Consider the following 22,159-nt stretch of genomic DNA (forward strand, 5'->3'; position numbering starts at 1 on the left):
TTGGACCTAATCCTGCATTTATTTGGGATTTGGGATAACCTCTCTCCTTTCCCAGCATTTCTTCCCTTATTCCTTCTTCCCACAGGTCCCAAAGACAAGGGAAGGCATTGCATTGCCTTTTGGAAATCCTTTGGGGATGGATGTGGGGCTGACAGATGTGAGGGAGAGTGAGGAGAAGGAGCTGGATCCCTCTATCCCACAGCAGGAAGGTGATGCCCAAGGCTCCAAAAGAAAAAGAGAGAAGAAACAAGAAGAAAAGAAGCAGGAAAAGGGGTTGAAGAGAAAAAGAGGGAAGAAACAAGAAGAAAAGAAGCAGGAAAAGGGATTGAAGAGAAAAAGTGGGAAGAAACCAGAGGAAAATAAGCAGGAAAAGGGATTGAAGAGAAAAAGTGGGAAGAAACCAGAGGAAAATAAGCAGGAAAAGGGATTGAAGAGAAAAAGAGAGAAGAAGGATAAATCAGAGGATTTGATGGATGGAATGGAGGAGGAGGGTGGTGAGGGCAGGAATTGGGAAGGGGGACAGGGAAGAGCCAAAAGAGGGAGAAGCAGCAGCAACCAGGGACAGGGTGATGGGAATAAAAAATGGGAAAAGGGGAAGGCAAAGAAGCAAAGGAAAGGGGTGGAAAAGGTGGAGAAGAGGAAAATAAAGAAGGAAAAATTGCTGGAAGAGGAGCAAGAGATGGAGAAGGAGGAAGAGGAAGGAGAGAAAGGAGTGGGAGGTGAAGTGGAAGAGGGAGAGAGAGTGGGAAAGGGAAGTGGAGATGGGAAAGGAATAAAGGAGGAGGAAGAGGTGAATGAGAGAGGTGAGGAAGGATTGGGATTGGGAGAGACTCTGAGTGCAGGGATGGGGCAGGGGGTGAAGGAGGAGGATGAAGGAAAGGGAGATGAGCCAGGGAAAGAGAAAAAGCAGAAAAACAAGAAGAAAAAGGCAAAGGCAGAAACAAAAGAGGAGATTGAAGAGGAGGAAACTCCAGGGAAAACTGGGAAATCTAAGGAARGAGAAGRAAAGAAAAAGGAAGAAAAGAAGAAGAAAAAGGCTGAAAAACAGAAGGAGGAAGAAAAAGAGACAGAAAACAAATGGAAATGGTATAATTCCTGTGTGCCTTTGGCAGCTCTAACCCTGGGATTGGGATTTTAATTTTCTTTTGTGCAGCAAACCGGTGGAAATTCCATTTTATTCCTCTTTTTTTTGCTCTTGTCCTGAATTTCCTTGAACCTTGAACTCGCCACTCTTAGAAATGGGAGAGAGGTAAGGGGAGGTCTTGAATGCACAGCAGGTCTTGTATCACAATTATTTTTTAAAAATAATTATTTATCATTTTTATTTCTCCTCAAATGATTTTCATGGTGTCCATCCTGGGAAGGGAGATGCTTATAATTATTGGAAGGAGATAATCATAATAATTATGATAGAAATAATAATAATTATGATAGAAATAATAATTATAGAAATAATAGTCTCAATATTGATAATAATAACGATAATAATAAAAATAATGTTAAAACACCTTCCAAGACAGCAGCACCTCTATCAGAGAACTTTAAAGTGGCTGAATTCCTTCCCCACTTCCTTCTCCAGCAGTTTTGGGATGATCCAGGCAGGWGTTTTATAGGAAAGGATGCAGAATGTGGATGGAGGATAATTTTTGGAAGTTTAACTTTGGAAGTCACCGCTTGGTGTCGCTCTCTCCCAGAGCTCCCCAAGATCTGGGACAGAGCAGGAAGAATTTTGGGATGAGTTTTTGGGAGCCCGTGGCAAACGCTGATCTGCGAGGAACTGTTATCCCAGACAGGGGTATTCATGGATACCTGGAGCTTGCAGGCGGCTCCTGAAGGATCCGGCGTGACGTGAAAAGGGGGTTTTAGATTTTTTTTTTTTTTTTTCTCCCTAATTAATGCCTTGTTTGGAACGGCTGGATCCTGGCACGGAGGAGAGAGGCCGGTACGTAGGAATTTCATCCAAAAACAACATTAGAACTACATTTCCCATGAGGCTCCCATTCCCATCCCCTCCTTAGCCTCGGGATGCGCTCAGGGGGCTGTGGAAGGTGAGCGTGGGGATGCTCTGCCGGGATTTGGGATCCCAGAACTTTGGCAGGAGAGACGAAGCACCGGCAGCGTCACAAAATTATCCTGGCGCTGCCGTTCCCCGGTGCTTTCACCTCAGATTCCTTGAATATTTTATTTCCTCTTTTTTTGTGGCAAAATGCACTTTTGGATGCCRTGGATTTATTCCACTCCGCTTCCTACGGGGAGGAAAAAATCATAAATACTTCCGGGGCACCGCCGAGGGAGAAACAGGAATTTTGCTGTCTCCGTGTGGAATCTCGCTGCGTTTTCCCAGAAATCCTTGTTTTTTAAATTTTTTTTTTCCCCGGAGATGCTGGGATCAAGGGACCAGTGCCAACCTGAGCTGCGGACACAGATCCCTTCCTGTCCGCTCCTGTCACCAGAGCTCTTCCTCTGCCCCTCACCTGCGGTTTTTCCCCCTTTTTTAAAGTTCTGCTCCTGATTTTCCGGTTGGATTTTTTGACGTTATTATTAATATTAATTTCAAATTTAATTTTATTGGAATTTTCGTTGTTTTGTTTTTTTAAAATCTTCACAGTTAAAACTTGCGGTGACTTTAAAATCCAGTTTGCTGTAGCTTGGAGGGATGCATTAAGATCTTATTTGCATTAAAATCAGAATTATAAATATTCATGAGGGGACAGGTTTTCCAGAAAAGCTGTGGCTGCCCCATTCTTGGAACTATTCCTTGGATTGAATGGGGTTTGGAGCATTCTGGATTAGGGAAAGCTGTCCCTGCCTATGGAAAGGGATTGGAATGAGGTGGCTTTTAGGATCCCTTCACTCTCCATGTCACCACACCAAACATCCCCTTCCTCAAGACACTTTCCCCTAGATCCCATTCCATTTTTCCTTGTTTTGAAGAGCAGGGAAACTGAGGCAGTGGCAGTGAAAATGGGATTTCACCTGGAATTTGTGCCGGCTGTCACCACTCAGAGCATCTCCCCAGCACGACCATGGCTGAAGGCACCAGATTGTGGATTTGGGATGTTCTCATGGATCCCTGTGTGTCTGTTCCAGGTGGGAAGAGAAGAAGAAGGAAGGTGGAGTCAAATGGATGCARCTGGAGCACCGAGGGCCCTACTTTGCCCCCCTCTACGAGCCCCTGCCCGAGGATGTGCGGTTTTATTACGATGGTACATCTTGGGGGATCTGGGGCTTGGGGTGGTGTCCTCTAATGGAAGAGGAATATCCCRTTGGAAAAGCCATGGGTTGAAGCTGTAAGATCTAAAATGTGGTTGGAGTTATGGGGTTTTTGGGGAACTGATGTCTTTTTTTCCCCAGACCTGTTTTTTTTTCTCATTAAGCTGCATTTTGGGTTTGAGCTTTGTCAGCTCATCCATATTTTTCTGAGAAGCCAGAAAAGCAGGATTTTACTGACCCATGGCCTCAGTGACTGACACATCTCTTCCAAGAGGTTGATGGATTTGGCTGAGCTACTCCTGATGTCCCCAAGGTCACCTTCCATCCCCTCAGAGCAGCTCAGGGTGTCACAGGCAGGACAGATCCAGGCTTTTGCCACYTCCTTGTTTTCCTGCTGGGTTTCCTGCCATTCCCTGCCCTCAGCTTCATCCCTGAACTCATTTCTGATGGATCAAGGGAAGGAAACAATGAGGAATTTGGGGCTTGGCCAAGGGATGATGSGAGGGGACCCCTTCCCATGGGATCTTGGTGATCCTTAGTTCCCTGGGGCTTTCTGTAGCGTTTTTTACAGTAGGAAAAATGCCAGTTTGGGGAAAGGAGGTGACTGGCAGCACCAGAGGGCACTGCTGGGACATCCCTGGAACTGTCAGAGATTTTAGCTCCACAAGGAGGAGTTTTGGCAATGTTTGGCCCTTCTCTGTGACCTCAAATTTGTTGGAGAACCATCTGAGTGTTGCGTGGACCTTGGGCTGGTGGCTTTGGACTTTGGGATCTTTGATGTTGACTTGTTTCCTGAAAAATGTCACCATTCCTGGATGGAAAAGTATTTGTGGAAGAAGTCAACCCCAGGTGGGAAGGGCCCATGGATGAGCTAATGTGTGTAGGTTGTTATGGGGCTGCTCCAAGGCTGTGATCCACCATTCCCTGTAGTCCAAAAAAATCCCAAAATCCAGTGGTTCAGGTAGAATTCAAGCATTCCCTGCATCTCTGCAAGGTGCTTTTTCCTTAAAAAAAAAAAAAAAAAAAAAAAAAAAAAAAGGCTATTTCAAGGAATTCCTAGGATGAGCCAAGATATTCCCTGGTTTTGTTGCATTTCTGCAGCCCAAGAGCTGAGGAGAGGACGGTGGCTTTGCCACCTCTGAGAAATTATCCAAGATCCTTAGGAAATCTAAGACGTGATCCAAGATTCTGTCCCATCCCCTGGAGGTGTCCAGGGTTGGACAGGGCTTGGAGCCAAACTGGTCCAGTGGAAGGTGTCCCTGCCTCTCTTTTCCCAGGAAAACCTCTGAAGCTGAGCCTGGCCACGGAGGAAATTGCCACGTTTTATGCGAAAATGTTGAATCATGAGTACACAACCAAGGAGATCTTCCAGAACAACTTTTTCCATGATTGGAGGAAGGTACATGCCTGGGATGGCTCCTTGATATCTGTGAAACCCATTGTCCCCAGGCTGCGGTGTGGGATGGAGGGAAGGGGGGTGGGATTTGTTCCTTATTTTTAATTCTGGAATTCTAAATCCTGATTTATTTCCATGTTTGTTGGGGGTTTGGGCTGGGATTTGCTCCTTCTGAGTTTTAGTGGTGGAAGGAGGTGGAGCATTTGGAAACAGCTCCAAAACCAGTTTGGGACACGTGTCCCACTGAAGGAATGACTTCCTGATCCCAAAAAAATCCTTCTAGGGAATATTTACATCTCCCAAATACTTTTGGTGCTGTCCCTGCAGCTGAATTTAGGGATTTGTTTTCCATATTAGGTTCTTCCACCCCACATCTGGTTGCTCTTTTTTTCCAAACAACTGCAATGTGGGTCTCTATTCACTTTTCTGGGAAGGCCCAAGCAGCAGTTCCATGTGGAATTTGTTTTACTTCCTGGCTTTATCCAGCCTCCTCTCATCTTTTTCCCAGGAAATGACCTCAGAGGAGCAGGAGATAATCCAGGAACTGGAAAAATGTGACTTCACAGAGATCCACAAGTATTTTGTGGACCAAAGTGAGGCCCGGAAAGCGCTTTCCAAGGAGGAGAAGCAGGTGAGGAGTGGTTCCTAGGACGTGTTTTGATTCCAGCTTTGGGATATTTTGGCTCTTCCTTGTTGTCTGTGCTGGTGTTGTGCCCTGAGCTTGGACTTCTTTAATCCAGCTCTGGTTCCAGGGCCATAACCCCCCTCTTGATGGATTTTATCAGCATATCCCATACAWCCTTGGATGATGTTTTGGAGTCTTTCCCTCTCCAGAGGACTGTGGCTAAGGGAATGACAGCATTCAGAATTGTTGGTTGAAATGTTAAAAATCCTTTCTCATCCAAACAATTTTGATTTTTTTTTGTGGTGTCCTGGTTTTAGAAGCTGAAGGAGGAGGCGAAGAAGATCCAGGAGGAATATGGATACTGCATCCTGGATGGGCATCGGGAGAAGATCGGCAACTTCAAAACGGAACCACCAGGGCTGTTCCGGGGCCGTGGGAAGCACCCCAAAATGGGGATGCTGAAGAAGAGGATCATGCCAGAAGATGTCATCATTAACTGCAGCAGGTGGGTTGTCCTCAGAAGAGCTGAGCTCATGGGGTTTCCTTTGGGATTGGGGTGAATTGGACACCTTCTCTGCTCAGAGCTGAAGTTTTTCCAACTCCTGCAATCCCCTTTTTCCATATCCTTAGTGTTTTTTCCATCTGAGTTACGTGAGCTGGACTGATTTTAAGCCACTCATTCAGACCTTGATTCCAAAACATTCCCCACCAGTCCAGAAAGTTTTCCTGTTTTTCCCAGCATTCAGATGATGAACACCTGATTGTGGGAAGGAGCAGCTGATGGAGCTGGTGGGGGGGCTCCCTCAGCCTGGAGAACAGGAGGCTCAGGGGGAACTTTCTTGCTCTCTACAACTCCCTGAGGGTAAAGCCAGGTGGGATTTGGTCTCTTCTCCTGGAAAACAAACAATAGGAGAAGAGCCAAGTTGTACCAGAAAACGTTTAGGTTGGGTTTTAGGGAARAATTCTCCACAGAAAGGGTGGTCAAGCACTGGAAGAGGCTGCTCAGGGCAGTGGTAGAGTCATCTGGCAGTGTTTTTTCATGCTTGGATTGGATGCTTTTGGAGGATTTTTCCAAATTTGATGATTCCATATTGTAGAGCAGTTTTGGGTGGATTCCATGTTTTCTCAAAGTAATGCTACAGTGTGGAACTCATCCTTGGCTTGCTGAAAACCTCTTTCTTCATGGTCTGAGGGCTCTAATCCCACTCTTCCCACAGGGATTCCAAGATTCCTGTGCCCCCAGAAGGTCACAAGTGGAARGAGGTGCGCTTTGACAACACGGTCACCTGGCTGGCCTCGTGGACGGAGAACATCCAGAACACCTTGAAGTACATCATGCTGAACCCCAGCTCCAAGCTGAAGGTTGGAATGGTGCCCTTGGTCCAGTGAAAAAATCTGGGAAAGCAGATGTGGAATATCAACAAAAATCTCCTTTTTTTAAAAAAAAAAAAATTTATTTGGTCCTTCTCTGAGAAGGGAATAAACAAAATGAAGTGGTGAGAAGGAAAGGAGAAATGATTGAGCACCCCACTGATTCCAGGGAATGGGTTGCTCCTGGTGGAGTCATCCTGTTCCACATTCCTCATGTGTGTYGGGGGAAGGTTATTGGAGGAAGCCAGGCAGGGGCTGAGAGGATCCATATGGACCCAAGTTCATTTATGCCAGGAAGTAAAGGGTGGGAAGAGGTGGGATTGAACTCTGTTGGAAGAAAAAGGGGATATAAGACTAATTCCAGAGCTCAAGGAAAGGGGGAATGCTGCCCAGGTGGACACAACTGATCAAGTACTGTACCAGTCCACATTGGTGTCTGAAGRGCCACCTTTGGCCACTTGGTCCTTGCCATGCTCTGGCTGGTGGAGAACAGCCTGACTTGGCCAGGATCCAGAGCCAGCATGGCCAGCAGAGGGCACAGAAACCCATGATGAGCCGTTCCTGCTCTGATGTATTTGCTATGCAGATTTTTCCTAAGAAAAAAATGGGATTCGAGTAGGATTGAAATGCTGAAGATGTTTCCAGAGCTGGGTTTGACTGATAGGGGTGCAATAAAAATGGGGCATGAATGGAAAAGATCCTGGTTTCCTATTCCAGGGTGAGAAGGACTGGCAGAAATATGAGGTAGCTCGGCGCCTAAAGGATGTCGTCCATAAAATCCGGGCTCAGTACAGAGCKGACTGGAAATCCAAGGATATGAAGAAGCGGCAAAGAGCAGTGGCCCTCTACTTCATCGATAAGGTATCCACAGCCTCACCCCAGCTGCCCCATCCATGTGGAAGTTGGGAATTCTATCCCTTGATCCACCTCACCCTGTAGTTTTTGGTGTTTTCTGGTTCTACCACCCAGGGYGGCTCCTTGAGGAATCCAGRGATRATGATGGAATCCTGGAATGGTTTGGTTGGATGGGACCTTTTGAGATAATCTCATTCCAACTCCCTGCTATGGGCRGGGACACCTTCCACTAGASCTGGTRACTCYAAGACCCATCCAACTTGGATTTKAACATTTCCAGAGATGTGGAAAGTGGAAGTTGTCCCTAGSAGAARGTGTCCTTGCCCATGGCAGGAGCTTGRAACCAAGTGATCTTGAATGTTCCTTCCAAATCCTCCTATGAATCTACAGATGGAGATGATCTGACCTTCTCCAGTCCCCATCCATTTTAACAACCTAGGAAAAAGGAATTGAGGTGGGATGGGATGGGATGGGTGACTCTTTGCTTTCTTCCAGCTGGCCCTGCGAGCTGGGTATGAGAAGGAGGAAGGGGAGACTGCGGACACAGTTGGCTGCTGCTCTCTGCGAGTGGAGCACATCCAGCTGCACCCTGAGCTCGATGGGCAGGAGCACGTGGTGGAGTTTGACTTCCTTGGGAAAGACTCCATCCGTTACTACAACAAAGTGTCCGTGGAGAAACCAGTGAGTGGGGCAGGGGTGGAGCCCGTGCTTGGTGTTCTGGGTTCACTCAAGGTTCCCCAGTCCCRAATTTGCATCCAAAACCTGTTGCCGAGGTTTTGGATGCTTCCTGTGTTCTAACCCTGGAGAACGGGAGAAATTTTGGGATAGAACTTCCAAGGTTGTTCTACACCCTGAATCATGGGGGAGACGCCCCACCTCTTGCTGGAGCATCCTCAGTTGTCTGGTGGGCGTCAGGAGTTGAAATGTCTCCATTAATATAAAATTATTTTCCTTTGCCCATGGGAAAGGTGATTGTAATGGTGTTTTTGGGGAAACTGGAATGTCTGAGATTGGAAAGATTGTGCAAGGCACCCAGTGACACCTTGAAGGTTGGTGGGATGTGCCAACATGAGGCTGAACCACAGTCCATCAGGAGGAGGAGAGAGATGAGGGAGATGTCTGGGAGCAGTTTGTTCCAGGCTGGCCTTTCGCCCTCTCCAGGTGTTCAAGAACCTGCGGCTGTTCATGAAGAACAAGGACCCCAGCGATGACCTCTTTGACCAGCTCACTGTGAGTTGGCACCTTGAAACTTTTCAAACACTACTAAGGACTCTGAGGGGGGAAAAGCCAAACCATGRCACCCTTGGCCACCTTTGGTGGCCRTCCCTTCACCTGTTTTCTGTGCTGCTCTCTGGGGACACSRCTGYCACTTTWGAACAYYSTGTGGTGGGGCTGGGAGGTTTTCYAGCTGCTCTCTGCACTGGRGCATCTCTGCTTCCCTGTGTYCCAGCTGAGGAGGTGAATTCCTGCTCCTTCCCTCCTCCARCTCATCCACTTGGGCTTCTTTAGCCTGGGAARGTSTGTCCATRTTYGGGGAATTACTGRAGGTACCAAACCTCAGCTTTTTAAWGCTTTAGCGCCTCATCRGGGCTCCACTCAARTGGGAGGGGTTGCTGGAGGGCTGTGTTGCCTTCCCTCCTGGACAAGCCTCCTCATCTTCCTCAAGATGGGATATGGGATCTGTGAGCAGCCCCATGTGCTCTGTAGGACAGGGATGTGATATTGCATGAGAGATCAGGAATTGTTAAGGTTGTAAAAGACCTCAAAGATCATCAAATAGAAGCATTAACCCACCACAGCCAGCTCCACCACTAAACCATGTCCCTAAATGCCAACAGCCTCTTGGACATAGATGGGCAGAAAAGGTTGACTTTCAATGAGATTTTTTTTTGTGGATTTAAGCAGAATTTATGCCAGTTTTGGGTAGATGATGGCCTGACCCAACACGTAGACCTATAGGTTGCAGGTCTATTTTTTTTAAATTTAAAAAAATTTAATTTTTTTAAATGCCTAATTTTGGCTGCTTAGGCAGAATATGGTTTGAAAAAAAGATTTGTTCTGGTTTCTGCTTGTTCTATTCCTTCTTGTTCATGGAATYATGGAATGGTTTGGGTTGGAAGACACCTTTAAAGACTGTCAAGTTCTACATCCCTGCCATGTTCAGGGACACCTTCCACTATCCTAGACTGCTCCAAGCTCCATCCAACCTGTCCTTGAACAATTCCAGGGATGGAACAGCCACAGCTTCTCTGGGAATTCCATTCCAAGGCCTCAACACCCAGCAAACCCTTTGCCAGTTTGAAGCCTTTCCACCTTGTCCACCCACCAGAATTYCTGCTGTGACTTTCCCCACACTTTTCCCTGTTTTCCCTCCTCCAGCCGACCTTCCTGAACAAACACCTCCAGCACCTCATGGATGGTTTGACGGCCAAAGTCTTCAGGACCTACAACGCTTCCATCACCCTGCAGGAGCAGCTCAAGGCCCTCACCAACCGTGAGTTCCAGTGGTTGTGGTGTCACYTGGGGTGGCATCGGCTGCACTGTGGGATCAAAGGGCTCAGGAATRTCCATCCATTGCTTTGGGGTCCCTAAAACTGCCCATGTCCCACCTGGCCATGTGATGCTCCATGGAATAGGGTGGGAGTAACTTACAGGGGCGAGCAGCAGGTTGGGAATGTTGGTAAGTGAGGAATGTTGGTAAGTGAGAAATGGTGAACTCGGAGATTCTCTGAGTTAACTGATGGCCAGGATGGGAATATTTTTCCTTTTTTTCCATGTGTTGCTGGTTGGTTACACTATTTTTGCCTCCTTGGTTACGTGAGGGATGAGTCACATCATTGAATTGTGGTGCTCAATTGTCTTTCCCCAATTTCCACAACCATTATTGCTCTCCCTGGAGAGAGAATGCAACAGCAACTTGTTTTCCTTTCCTTCTGCTGTATTCCCTGCTTTTCCCAACCCCTGGAATGGAGACAGAGTGATGCTTTGACTTCTTTCCAGCTGAAGACAACGTTGCAGGAAAGCTCCTGTCCTACAACCGAGCCAACCGAGCTGTGGCCATCCTGTGCAACCATCAGAGATCTGTGCCAAAAACCTTTACCAAGTCCATGCAAGTCCTCCAGGAAAAGGTGAGACAGACCCAGCTGAGACATCCCAGATMTAATCTGGCCTCTAAATTTTATTTTTGGGCTGGGGTGATGCCTGAAGAAATCACCTTGGTCAAGCACATCAGGGAATAGTGGATTTTAATCAGTGCAGACCCAGGGGTGGAGAGCGATGTGGTGAGCTCAGATCCTGGAGAAATCACACGTGGAACAGAATATTGGGTGTGTTTTTATGGTTTTGGGCCTTTTTTTCATCACTCGGTGTCTTCAAACCAAGCTGGGGGCATTTTGTGATGGCAGCTCTGGTACAGTTGGATCAACATCAAGGAAATTGCTTTTCCTGTCTATTTGCAGGAAGAGCAGCTTGAAAATACCTCAAATTACCATTTTTAGTTGTCCTCAGCTTTTGTTTGCACAAAATTGATGGACTGGGACCTTTCTGAGGGCTCTGGTGCTGCCACAAGTCCTTCAGTTTTAGTCAGGTGCAGAAGATGAAGAGATTTAGGAGCTCCAGGTGTTTGTGGCATTGGGGCTCTGAAGATATTTTGGAAAATGCTAAAAAAACCACTTGAGCCCAGAAAATGCTGCAGGAACAAGTTAGGAAATAGGGCTGGGAAGAAACTGAGGAATGTGTGGGAAGGAAAAGAGGGAGGAAGCTGAAACCTTCAGGGAGTTTGGATGTGTTGTCTGACTTTATTTTCACCYTGACAGATCGATGCCAAGAAGAAACAAATAGAGAAAGCCCAGGAAGAACTGAAAAAAGCTGAAGATGAGTTTGAAGACACAAAAGAYGCCAAAGCAGAAGCGTGAGTGGCTCTTCCTTGGAATCCTCTCATGCAGAGGGATCCAGAGGGCCCAGGAATGGGGATGGTGTGGCCCAAACACCCCATCAGAGCAGAAATGCTTGTGTTTGGGATTGGGACCTTTTTGTCCCATGAAAGTTTGGAAGATGGATAAGATCTTGTGGATGGTTCCCTTCAGGGGGACACCTCCTACWATCCCAGGTTGCTCCAAACCTTTGCCAACCTGGCCTTSGACACTTCCAGGGGTGGGACAAACACAATTTCTCTGGTAAACTGTTCCAAGGGCTTTCTCTGGATGCTGGATTTTGTTTTTCTATCTTTGGTGGTGGAAATAACAGGTTTTTTTCTTTTTTATATATATTTTTTTAAAAATAATTGTATCAGGTCCAAATCCTTGGGAAATGGGTTAATCCTGGATGGCATCTTTGCCATTTCAGGATGTTTCTGGATTTTAGGACATTGTGATGTTCCTCCTCTGCCCTCAGGAGCATTGAGAAGAAGAAGAAGCTGTTGAAGCGGCTGGAAGAGCAGCTGGCAAACCTGAATGTCCAGGCCACAGATAAGGAGGAGAACAARCAAATAGCTCTGGGCACATCCAAGCTGAATTACCTGGATCCCAGGATTAGTGTGGCTTGGTAAGGCTTGGGTGGGAAATCATCGAATAGTTTGGGGTTGGAAAAGACCTTGAAGTTTGTGTTGTTCCATGAGCAGGGACACCTTCCACCATCCCAGGTTGCTCTAAGCCCTGTCCAACCTGGCCTTGGGCACTTCCAGGGACAGAATGGAGAGGACACTGCTGGGTAACTGGTCCCCACTGGTGTCTTGTGGTCTGCACAGGTGCAAGAAATTCGGGATTCCCATCGAGAAGATCTACAACAAGACCCAGAGGGAGAAGTTTGCCTGGGCTATCGACATGGCTGGCGAGGACTTTGAATTCTGAGCTGGTGCCTTCCATGTTAAATCTGAAATCCTGCTCGTTGGGTGCTGTTGGAAAGCTATTTTAGAAACTCTCTGCTGATAGGGGCTGAGAGTTGTCTGAGTTTGGTGTCTTTTTTTTCTTTTTTTGATGGRAAAGCAAACACTTGGATTTCCAGTTAAAATAGATATTGCTGGTTGTGACACTCCCYCTGTCTGCAGTGACTTTGGGAACTCAGTGACTCTCAGGAACTCAGAGCTCCTGAGTACTTGGGTTTTTTTTTCTTTCTTCCTCTGGAGTTTTGGAAGGAGATTAAATAAGAGCCTAATTGTACTGATCAATAAAATCAGGTCTAATCCAGTCTTCTTGGGGTAGTGGAGCTCTGTTGCCCTTTCCCAACTCTGAATGGGATAGATGGGGAAACATGAGGTGGTGACGGCAGGAAAAGAGGGAATTGCAATATAAAACCTGAGATTGGATTAGGGATTAACTGAGAGAAATGGAAAAAAACTCAGGTTTTCCATTTCAGGGGACTTTGTGCCCTTTCACCTCCAGGAAAGGAGAAAGTTGTGCAATGACAGGGACATAAAATGGGAAAACGKGGGAGGGAATTTGTATCACGACAGGGGAAGGTGGAAGGGAAGATTTTGGATTTAAAAGCAGTTTCAYATTACAGGGGTGTTCAAATTCACCTTTTTGTGAGCAAAGTGTGTTTTCAGCACCCTCGGGTGGTTAAATTTTGTTCTGGGAGGGATCTCACTCAGGGCCATGTTTATTCCTGTGTTTTCTTCACTTGGCTCTGGCTCAGCTCCTGTATCCAAAACCAGGAGCTGTATTGTCCAGCCACTGATTTAGGAAACAGGGAATTTCCTGGAAAATAGGCAAGAAGTGGGTATGATACTGGGCCAAGCTCTGTGGGATGTGTGGTGGGRAATGGGACCAGGATTCCTGGAGCTGCTCCTGTGTTGGGATGACACCTTTGGCATCATCCTTGCTCCAGCTGGGAATGGAGCAGGCAGGAATCAACAGCATAAAATGGTTGTGTTTGGTGCTTGATTGGCTGCTTTCCACACCCCAGAAAAAGGTAATATCAGCACATTCCTGGCAGCATTCCCACATCCCAGTGAATCCCAGGTTGTATGAGCAGCAAAACCTGGCACTTCAGGGTGCTGAATTCCAAAGCTCCTGGTGCTTCCCATGTGTTCATTTCCACTTGTTCTTGTATTGAAACTGTTGCTGTTTTGRTTGGAAATGGAGGGCTCGGAATGCATTTAATTAAAACTGGGAGTGAATTTTCCAAGTATCCATGACTGGAGGCTTTTTGCAACTTGTCCCAGGTGTGGTTCKGGATGTTCCATCCCTGGAAATGTCCAAGGCCAGGTTGGATGGGATTTGGAGCACYCGGGGGTAGGGGAAGGTGTCCCTGCCCATGGATGAGCTTTAGGGTTTCTTTCAACCCAAACCATTCTGGGATCCTATAAAATCAGGGAGTAATTCCAGAAAGTCTGGGTTGGTGCTGTCCCAAATATGTTCCTGTCTATCCTCTCCCTATTTTTTTTTCTGGAGTCCTCCAAGCATTTCTGGCTGTATTCYATAGACCTTCCCATGGCCTAAATTTCAGTCTGATGGGGGTTCTCCAGCAGGACCCTGTGGAGCAGGATCATGTTCCCATCCCAGAGAGTAGGATCCCTCTCCCATCCCAATAATTCTGGGTTATTTGATGGCTCCAAGCAATGCTGGTATGCTCGGATGAACCCACCTCACTCTGGCAATTCCAGGCGTGGTTTCAACTCTGTTTTTCCAATTGTTTTCTGAAGCCTCCTTCCCTGGAACTGCTCAAAAACTCTGTGGAAATGGCACTTGGGGACATGGCTTAGTGGTAAATGGGGTGGTGCTGGGTTGGTGGTTGGATTTGGTGATCCTAAAAATCTTTTTCAATTTTCTATGATGTTGTAGGCGGAGGAAAACCTGTGTTTGAGGCTTTTTGGTAATCCCAAAGCAAGATAATGACAGCATTTGATGAAATTCTAAGTTAAAAGTTTATAATTTTTCCATTGTGATGACTTCCTTTTTTTTTTATTTAAAAAAGGGAAGTTGTGGTTTGTGACAAAATCAGAAGTGACACCTTCCCTTGTGACTTCTCAGCTGCCAGATTTGCTTTTCATAAAAGCCTTTTGTTCACTGTGGGTGGGAGGMAACCTCACCCAAAATCTACCAGGCACAAAGTTGACTGCTCAGGCTGGTGCTGGATGAGCTTAGGGCTGGTTCAGTTACATGACTGAGCTTTAAATAAATAACAAAAACAAACAAACAAANGATGTCCTGTACTGATGGCCCTGGGCAGCAGTGATAGAGAAGTTGTAGAAGATAAATTCAGGRGTGGGAGGAGGTGGTGAGAGGTTCCTCTTGCCTTCCTTTGGCATTTGCTGCTCCTGCCCAGACTCTTCGCAGAAATCCTGGCTTGGAATGGCCTCTGGAGGGTTTGAGTTCAACCTTCTCCTCTAAGAAGGGTCAGCTTTGGCTGGGTTGGTCAGAGTTTTCTCCAATTTAATATCAGTGTTTCCACAGAGGGAGATTCCTCCACCACATTTCAGGGTCACTGTTTAGAGATGAATCACTGCCCTGGCARAGCTTTTCCTTCCTTAGATCTGGTTGGAATTTCCCTTGATGCATCTTAGACCCAGCTGCTTGTCCTTTTTCTGGGCAGAGCCAGATAATCCTTGGATATCAGCTCTATAACTGTCCCCTTTTAAAGACAGCAACTCCCTCCTCCCTCAGCCTGTCCTGTCCCATGGGGTCATTTATCCCCAAATCTGGGACTCTGAACTTAAAGAATGATGGAATGGTTTCAAGATCATCCCATTCCTGCCATGGGCCTGCCATGGGCAGGGACACCTTCCCCTATCCCAGGTTGCTCCAAGCCCCATCCAGCCTGGCCTTGGACACTTCCAGGGATGGGGCAGCCACAGATTCTTTGGGAATTATGTTCCAGGGCCTCACCACCCTTAAAGGAAAGAATTCCTTCCCAATATCCCATCTATCCCTTCACTCTGGCAGTGGGAAGCCATTCCCTGTGTCCTGTTCCTCCATCCCTTGTCCCTAGTCCCTCTCCAGCTCTCCTGGAGCCCCTTTAGGAACTAGAAGGGGCTCTGAGGTTTCCCTGAACCCTTCTCTTCTCCAGACTGGATAATCCCAGCTCTTCCAGCCTGGCTCTGGCCCTTGAGGCATCTCTGTGGCCTCCTCTGGACTCACTCCAGCAGCTCCACACCCATGTACCGATGAGCCCAGAGCTGGATGTGCCTCTGCTGCCCCCAATCCAAGGCTGGTTGGGGCTGTACAAACAATTCCTCTTCCCAYAGAAATTGTTCAAGCACCTGGAAACTCCGTTGAGATCCATCCCTGATTTTTCCTTCTGCATCAGCCTTCTGGAGATTTGGGAATATAAATTCAGTGGCCAGAGCTGTGCACATCACAAACCTTCCCACGCTGAGRATGAGTCAGGCTCTTGCTCTGTGTCCCAACCAGATTATTGATCCTCCTGGATGAAAAAACTCATCAGCCTCCAGTTTTCCAGAGCCAATTCCTGAATTTTTGGGTTTGCTGGGCTCCTCCCTTCCCTGGCCCATCAGGTGATCTAAATCATGGAATCATTTAGGTTGGAAGAGCCCTTTATGTTAATCAAGTGCAGCTGTTAATTGTTGTGTTCAYCCCATGACAATGTTCCCCAARTGCCACATTTCCATGTTTTTTWAATCCCTCCAGGAAYRGTGACTCAGCYGCTTTGGGGAAGGSAACTCATCAKCTCTGCTTGGCTGCTCTTTCATCTGCCTAATGATGGGGCTTTCAAACTTCTGGAGAGATGGAATTTTGGCTGATTTATCTTAATCGGTGCGGAAAGGGAAGGTGATGGAGCRTTTGCTGCTTCTCCCTCGCATCCAATCCCTGGAGTGATGGGATGAAAGGAAAACAAAAACCAACTGCAGCCCGGCTGACTTGTGAAAAGTGAGGAAACTCCCTTGGGGACTTGAGGAAGAGAAAGGTGAAGGGTGTCCAGAGGGGTTTTCCTGACATTGCAAAAATGAGGAGGAAAAAGCGGGAAATATAGAACAGAAACTTTCAAGGCAAGGTTTTGTCGGCTTGAGAGGAAAGGGGAGGACCACTTGAGGCTGTCTGATGTTATTCAGATTCTGAAGTCCATGAATGGAGGTGTTTCTTTTTCCAGTCTTTTTTAGTGGGAGACATGAGCGTGGCTGTGGTTTGGCAAAAATAAAACGTGCTGAAGGAGCTCCCTGGATTTTCTATCCCTTCCCATCAGCCAGGCTTAGAAAATCAGCCTGAATTGGAGAGCCATTATCCTGTGCTACGTGTTTGGAGGTTCTGATGCCAAGGAAAATGGCTTCAAGGAAAGGAAACCTGGGAGAAATGGGATAAATTGTCTAATGCAGGATTGTGCCCTGTGCAGGAGAGCTGATACCTGTGGGATGAGGATGGCTGCACATCCTGGGTCTCCTACTGGGAAGGAGTGGATAACATCCAGCCTGGCTCTTCCCGTCCCTATTTTTGGCCAGTGGGCACCTCTGTTATTCAAAACAAAATAAAGAATCAGGTAAAACTCAGCTGAGTTATCCCAAACTCTGAGATTGGCTTCTCCAGAACTTAGTCCTGAGCCAGTGCAAGCTGGAGCATGAGAAATCCCAAAAAATTACTTAGTTAATATTCTTAATCCAAGATGGGATTAAGTTGCAATTATGATTGATTGGCTTGGCTCAGGAGTAAGCCTTGGGATCAAGGCACTCCCAGCTGCAAGGGAGGCTCCTAAATTCCTTTTGGTGCTGTGAGCCTGGAAAGACAGAGATCAGGGAATCATGGAATGGTTTGTGTTGGAAAGGACCTTCAAAATCTTGCAATTCAATCCCCTTGCCATGGAGGGGATTGCTCTGAGTCCCATCCAACCTGGACTGGGACACTTCCAGGGATTGGGCAGCCAGAGCTTCTCTGGGAATCCCATTCCAAGGCCTCCCCACTCTCCCAGGGTGGAATTCTTTCCCAATATCYCATCTAACCCTGCCCTCTAGCAGTGGGARGCCATTCCCCCCCTCATCCCARTGATCTRTGAGTGTAAAAAGTCACTTTTCCAAGTGATGTGAAGCTGCTGCAGACTGTAGGAGCTTCCAGAGGTTCCCTGGGATTGTCCTGTGGTGGAGGAGGCAGACATCTGATGCCTTCCCAAAAAAATGCCAGGTGTGTCCGGGTGGGTGGGTGTCATTCAGGCTGCCTCTCCTCTTGGAAACAGGGCTGGGATTTTCCTGCCAGGGTGGGACAATGAGGAAGTCTCCAAACCCTTCCCAGGGTCACTCAGAGGTGAATGAGCTCATTCTGTGTAATCTCTTCTGCTCTTTCTCAAGATTTTGTTGTGATCTTTGACTCSTGAAGGCTGGATTTGCCAAAGTGGAGGAGAACGGAGTGGGAATTAACTCAATCAGCTTTAATTAGGTCTCCTGSTCCAGTCTTGGTCCTCCCCAGGCAGAAACAGATCCTGATTTTCCCACAGTTCATTCCTGGTGCAGGAAGCAGCACTTCAGTTGGAGGGAACACCTGGAGGGGTTAAATCTCCACCTTCACCCCTCTCCTGCACATCCTTGACTCCAATACTGGATTTTGGCAAAACAAGGCATGAAATGAACTTAACTGTCCCCGAAACCAAATTCTGGTGCTGCTGGGGCTGGGAAGTGGGGGAGGGGAGATAAACCAGATCTGGAAGGTCTGGCTGCTCTTCCAAGCCCAGGAACTCAGCACAATCCTTTTTTTTTTTTTTTTTTTTTTTTTTTTTTTTTTTTTTTTTTTTTTTTTTTTTTTTTCTTTTCACTTTGTCTTCTCTTGCTTTGCCTGTGAGACTGTATGTTGGGTGGCTACAGCCATAATATACCATTTTCTCTCCAGCCATTTGGACAGGCTTTGGAGTGAGGCACTTTAAGCAAAAACATGGCTGGACTGAGGCTGCACAACCTCTGACTCTCTTTTGTGATTAAAAAAAATAAAGTTTTATTTCTTTTTTTTTTTTTTTTTTTAATTTTATGATTTTTCTCTGTATTCTCACATTTTACAGGGTCTGCACTGGGTCATCCTCACAGGACCTTCCCGTGTGCTGAGAAAAATAACATAACAATATAAAAATGACAAAACTGGGAGATAAAATTCCAGAAATAGAACAGGGAATTGTTCAGTCCAGGTTTTCCTCTTTGAGTCCAAGATAATGTTGTTTGCTATCCCTTAAATTTGGTGTTTCTTGTTGACACTCCTCTGCCCCAGTCAGCTGAGATCCACCTGGACCACGGTGTCCACATCTGGGATCAGAAAGACCTGGAGCTGCTGGAGTGAGTCCAGAGGAGATGCTCCATGGAGATGCTCCAAGGGCTGGAGCCCCTCTGCTCTGGAGACAGCCTGGGAGAGCTGGGAATGTCCAGCCTGGAGAAGGGAAGGATCCAGGGAGAGCCCAGAGCCCCTTCCTGTGCCTAGATGGGCTCCAGGAAATCCGGAGAGGGACTGGGGACAAGGGATGGAGGGMCAGGACTAGAGGAAAGAGCTTTAAACTGGAAAAGGGTAAGGTTAGATGAGATATTGGGAGGGAATTCTTCCCTGTGAGGGTGGTGGGGCCCTGGAGTGGAATTCCCAGTGAAGCTGTGGTTGCTCCATCCCTGGAAGTGTTCAAGGCCAGGTTGGATGGAGCTTGGAGCACCCAACAAATCCCTGCCCATGGCAGGGGGTTGGAATGAGATGAACCAAAAATCCCTTCCAGCCCAAACAATTCCATGATTTTRYGCCTTTTTGCTCCTCCYKGACCAGCAGCTTTGTGCTGACTTTGTAAAAATCTCTGGATTGAAACTTCTGAGCTTGTCTTGACCTGCCTGGGGTGTTTTTATTTTTTATTTTTCAATCTTGCTTGAGTGGGAAGAGCAATTTTCCTAATGGACCRAGTGGTTCTGGCTAATTAGCTTGGCTTTTGTTTAGCTTTGTAGRGAGCAGCTGTAGGTTTGTATAAATAGCAGCCCCAAGCCATAACTCAGGCAGGATGAAGGATTTGTGCCTCTGATCCAAGGACACAGAGCAGGAAAATTGTGGCTTGGAGWTCCTGAGGAYRGGAAATGTGGGATGGGAGAGARGGGYGGGTAYGGGGTGATTGGATGGGGTAARGCYCTGGCMCAGGTTGCCCAGAGAAGTAGTGGATTYCCCATCCCTGAASTGTCYAAGGYCAGGCTGGAYRASSATCTRAGAAACCTGGGATAGTGGAAGGTGTMCCTGTCCATGGYAGGGGGTTGGATCCAAATKATCTTCMAGGTCCCTTCCAACCAAAAACATTCYATGATTCCATGAGTTGTCTTMAAAAMAGGAATTAACATGCATGGAAAAGMCTCCATCCAGCTTTCCCCCCACTGTTTGGCACAGGATTAGTCTTTATTTTCCTGAAGTAGGCAGGACTTGGATGATCCTCGCATAATTTCCACCTCAGGATATTCTATGGGGTCACAGGAGAGAAATCCCCATGGCCACAGTGGGAACAAAYCTTTCCCAAAGCTTCAGGATTGACCCCAACTGGACAACCACAATCCTGGTCCTCACAGAGCGGTTTCTCCTGGCTGGACCCCTTTTCTCTGGGATCAATGGAAATCCAGGAGTCCCCATCCTGTGGTGTTTAGGAAGTCAGCAGACAGGGCTCTATCAAGAGCTGGAGGTTGGTTTTCCTTCTACTTCTTGCTGTCACAGCTCCCAAAAAAACTTGACCTGAAAATGTGAAGTGCCCTTGGGAGCTTCTTCTCCCATCCTTATTTCCCAGAATCATGGAATGATTTGGGTTGGAAAAGACCTTAAAGCTTATCTCGTTCCATCCTCCATGGGCAGGGACACCTTCCACTATCCCAGGTTGCTCCARCCTGGCTTGGAATACTTCCAGGGATTCCAGCCTATGTGGACAACCTGTACCTGGGCCTCACCACCCTCACAGACAAGAATTTATTCCCAATCTCCTATCTAAACATTGCCTCTACATCCACTATTAAAAAAAAAAAAACACCAAAGACAATTCCAAGATGTTTATTATTTATTCTCTTTTTATGGAGAGCTGACTCATAGTCGGGCTCRGGGCTGGGAACAGGTTGTTCATGGAATTACACAGGGAGGAAAACAAATGGAAGTGAGTGGGAGGAAGATCCAATCCTGATCAGCACAGCCCCAGCTCTCCTTGTGTCTCAGCCAGATGGAAATGTAAGAAGGTTTATGGAAAAAAACAAAAGTCTTCAAAAAGAATGGATTTACATCTCCAGTGGTATTGTTTCAATATGTTGTCTGGAGAAGGTGTGGGATTTTGGATGTGGGATTTTCAGGGATTTTCCTACTTTGTCAGGTCAAAGCCATGCTGAGGAACACATTAACAGTTAAAAAGTGTGGACAGCTGAGGGAGAGGCCTTGGAATTGTGCATGGGCGTCCCATGTATTATTGGCGTAGATTCCATGACAGCTCTGCAGTGATTCCAGCCCCAAGGAAGTTGGAAGGACTCCCCTGGAGCTGCACATAACTGTTGGATTAATGTCCCCAATTACAGATGTAATCTTCTATGTGACTTAATCCAGATCCAGCTGGGATTTGGGCAATACAAGACTCCCAGAGACACCATAAAATCAGGTAATATCCATAAGCATGGATTTAGTATGGCCCTGGGGCACCATTTTCCTGTCCTGCTTGGAAGAGAGGAAGCCAAAGTGCAAATTCTTAGGATTCCACCACCTTAATGGATCCCAGCCCCTGCTGCCCACACTTGGTTCCTGATCCTGAGTGTCTCTTCCCCATGGGAATTGACATGGGGAGCATCTGGGCACCTCCAGAGCACCCAGGAATGGGGAATGTGTGGGAGATTGGCAGGAGAAGCCCCAGGAACCAAATCCTTCTGTGTTTGACAGGCAAAGGGTTTAAACCTGTATGGATCCAAGATCTCAGTTTCCCTGGAATCTGAGCACTTCTGAGGGTYTGAGGTGAGGCCAGATCTGTGTCAGGGACATGGTGGTGACAGCTCACCTGGGTGTTCTGATTTTGGGGAGGTCACAGCCAGGAGGGGTGCAACGAACGAGCCTTGCAGGATGAGTACAAGGAAATCCCTGTGGAGAAGGAGAAAGATGGGAAAAAGAAGGAAAAATCACTTTTTATTGCCGTTGGAATTGAGGAAGGGAAGAGCTGGAGCTCCCACTCCTCCAGGAGGTGCTCAACCTATAGAGTTCCTCTTCTCCCAGAGCCCTGTGTTCTCCAAATTGTCATCCCTACCAAAAATTGATGCCATATCCAGCCTTTTCCTCACTCAAAAACTCTACAAAAAATGAAAGACGGGCAACATGATTCTGCAATTGCTTCCCTGGGTTTTATTTAGGGCTGGAATATCCCTGGAGCTAAGAACCAATTTCATCCTGCAACCCCTGGTGCACTAGAACTGGGTGGGAATGGCAAAACAGATTGGGATGGATGGAATTACCTGGGAACCTTCTGAGATGCCGCCTGAGGCAGGTGTCACACTGACCATAGGTAAAAGCTTCAGGACAAATAAAAGGAAAAGTTCCCATGGGGCAAATCTGTGATGTTTCTGTCCCTCCTTCTCATGGAGTTCCTTACCTGTGGTTCCATGTGTGGATACTCATCCCAAGGCCATTTTGAGAAGAACCCAGCATAAACCTCCCAGAAAATGAGCAGCTCCTTGTTCCTGGATTTCTGCTCTCTGTTCCACATCCAGGAAGGCTCAAYAGTCAGAACATTCCAGAGGGCAGGCAAACAAAGCCACGTTTATGTGACCCCAACAGAGGCACGCCGTGCAGTGTTCCAGAGCCAAGAGCAAAATC

At 47.0% G+C, this 22,159-nt stretch overlaps 1 protein-coding gene across 2 annotated transcripts; it reads left to right on the top strand.

The window, feature by feature from the left end:
* Positions 1-469: 469 nt before the first annotated feature.
* On the top strand, positions 470-13,578 carry TOP1MT (DNA topoisomerase I mitochondrial). Of its 2 annotated transcripts, XM_057368776.1 has the most exons (14): positions 470-1,086; positions 3,091-3,206; positions 4,491-4,612; positions 5,118-5,240; positions 5,552-5,739; positions 6,452-6,596; positions 7,323-7,466; positions 7,956-8,141; positions 8,622-8,690; positions 9,840-9,954; positions 10,461-10,588; positions 11,276-11,370; positions 11,853-12,002; positions 12,205-13,578. In XM_057368776.1, exons 1-14 carry the CDS (start codon positions 470-472, stop codon positions 12,305-12,307), a joined length of 2,301 nt encoding a protein of 766 aa, XP_057224759.1. In that variant the 3' UTR covers positions 12,308-13,578. The 2 variants fall into 2 exon arrangements, with proteins under 2 accessions (XP_057224759.1, XP_057224758.1); XM_057368775.1 differs by lacking the exon at positions 12,205-13,578 and having other exon boundaries at positions 11,823-11,893.
* The last annotated feature ends 8,581 nt before the right edge of the window (positions 13,579-22,159 follow it).

This window comes from Malurus melanocephalus, unplaced genomic scaffold (assembly GCF_030028575.1).
Source record: "Malurus melanocephalus ecotype Western Australia unplaced genomic scaffold, MMel_1.1 scaffold_97, whole genome shotgun sequence".
In the NCBI taxonomy this organism is placed as follows: domain Eukaryota; kingdom Metazoa; phylum Chordata; class Aves; order Passeriformes; family Maluridae; genus Malurus; species Malurus melanocephalus.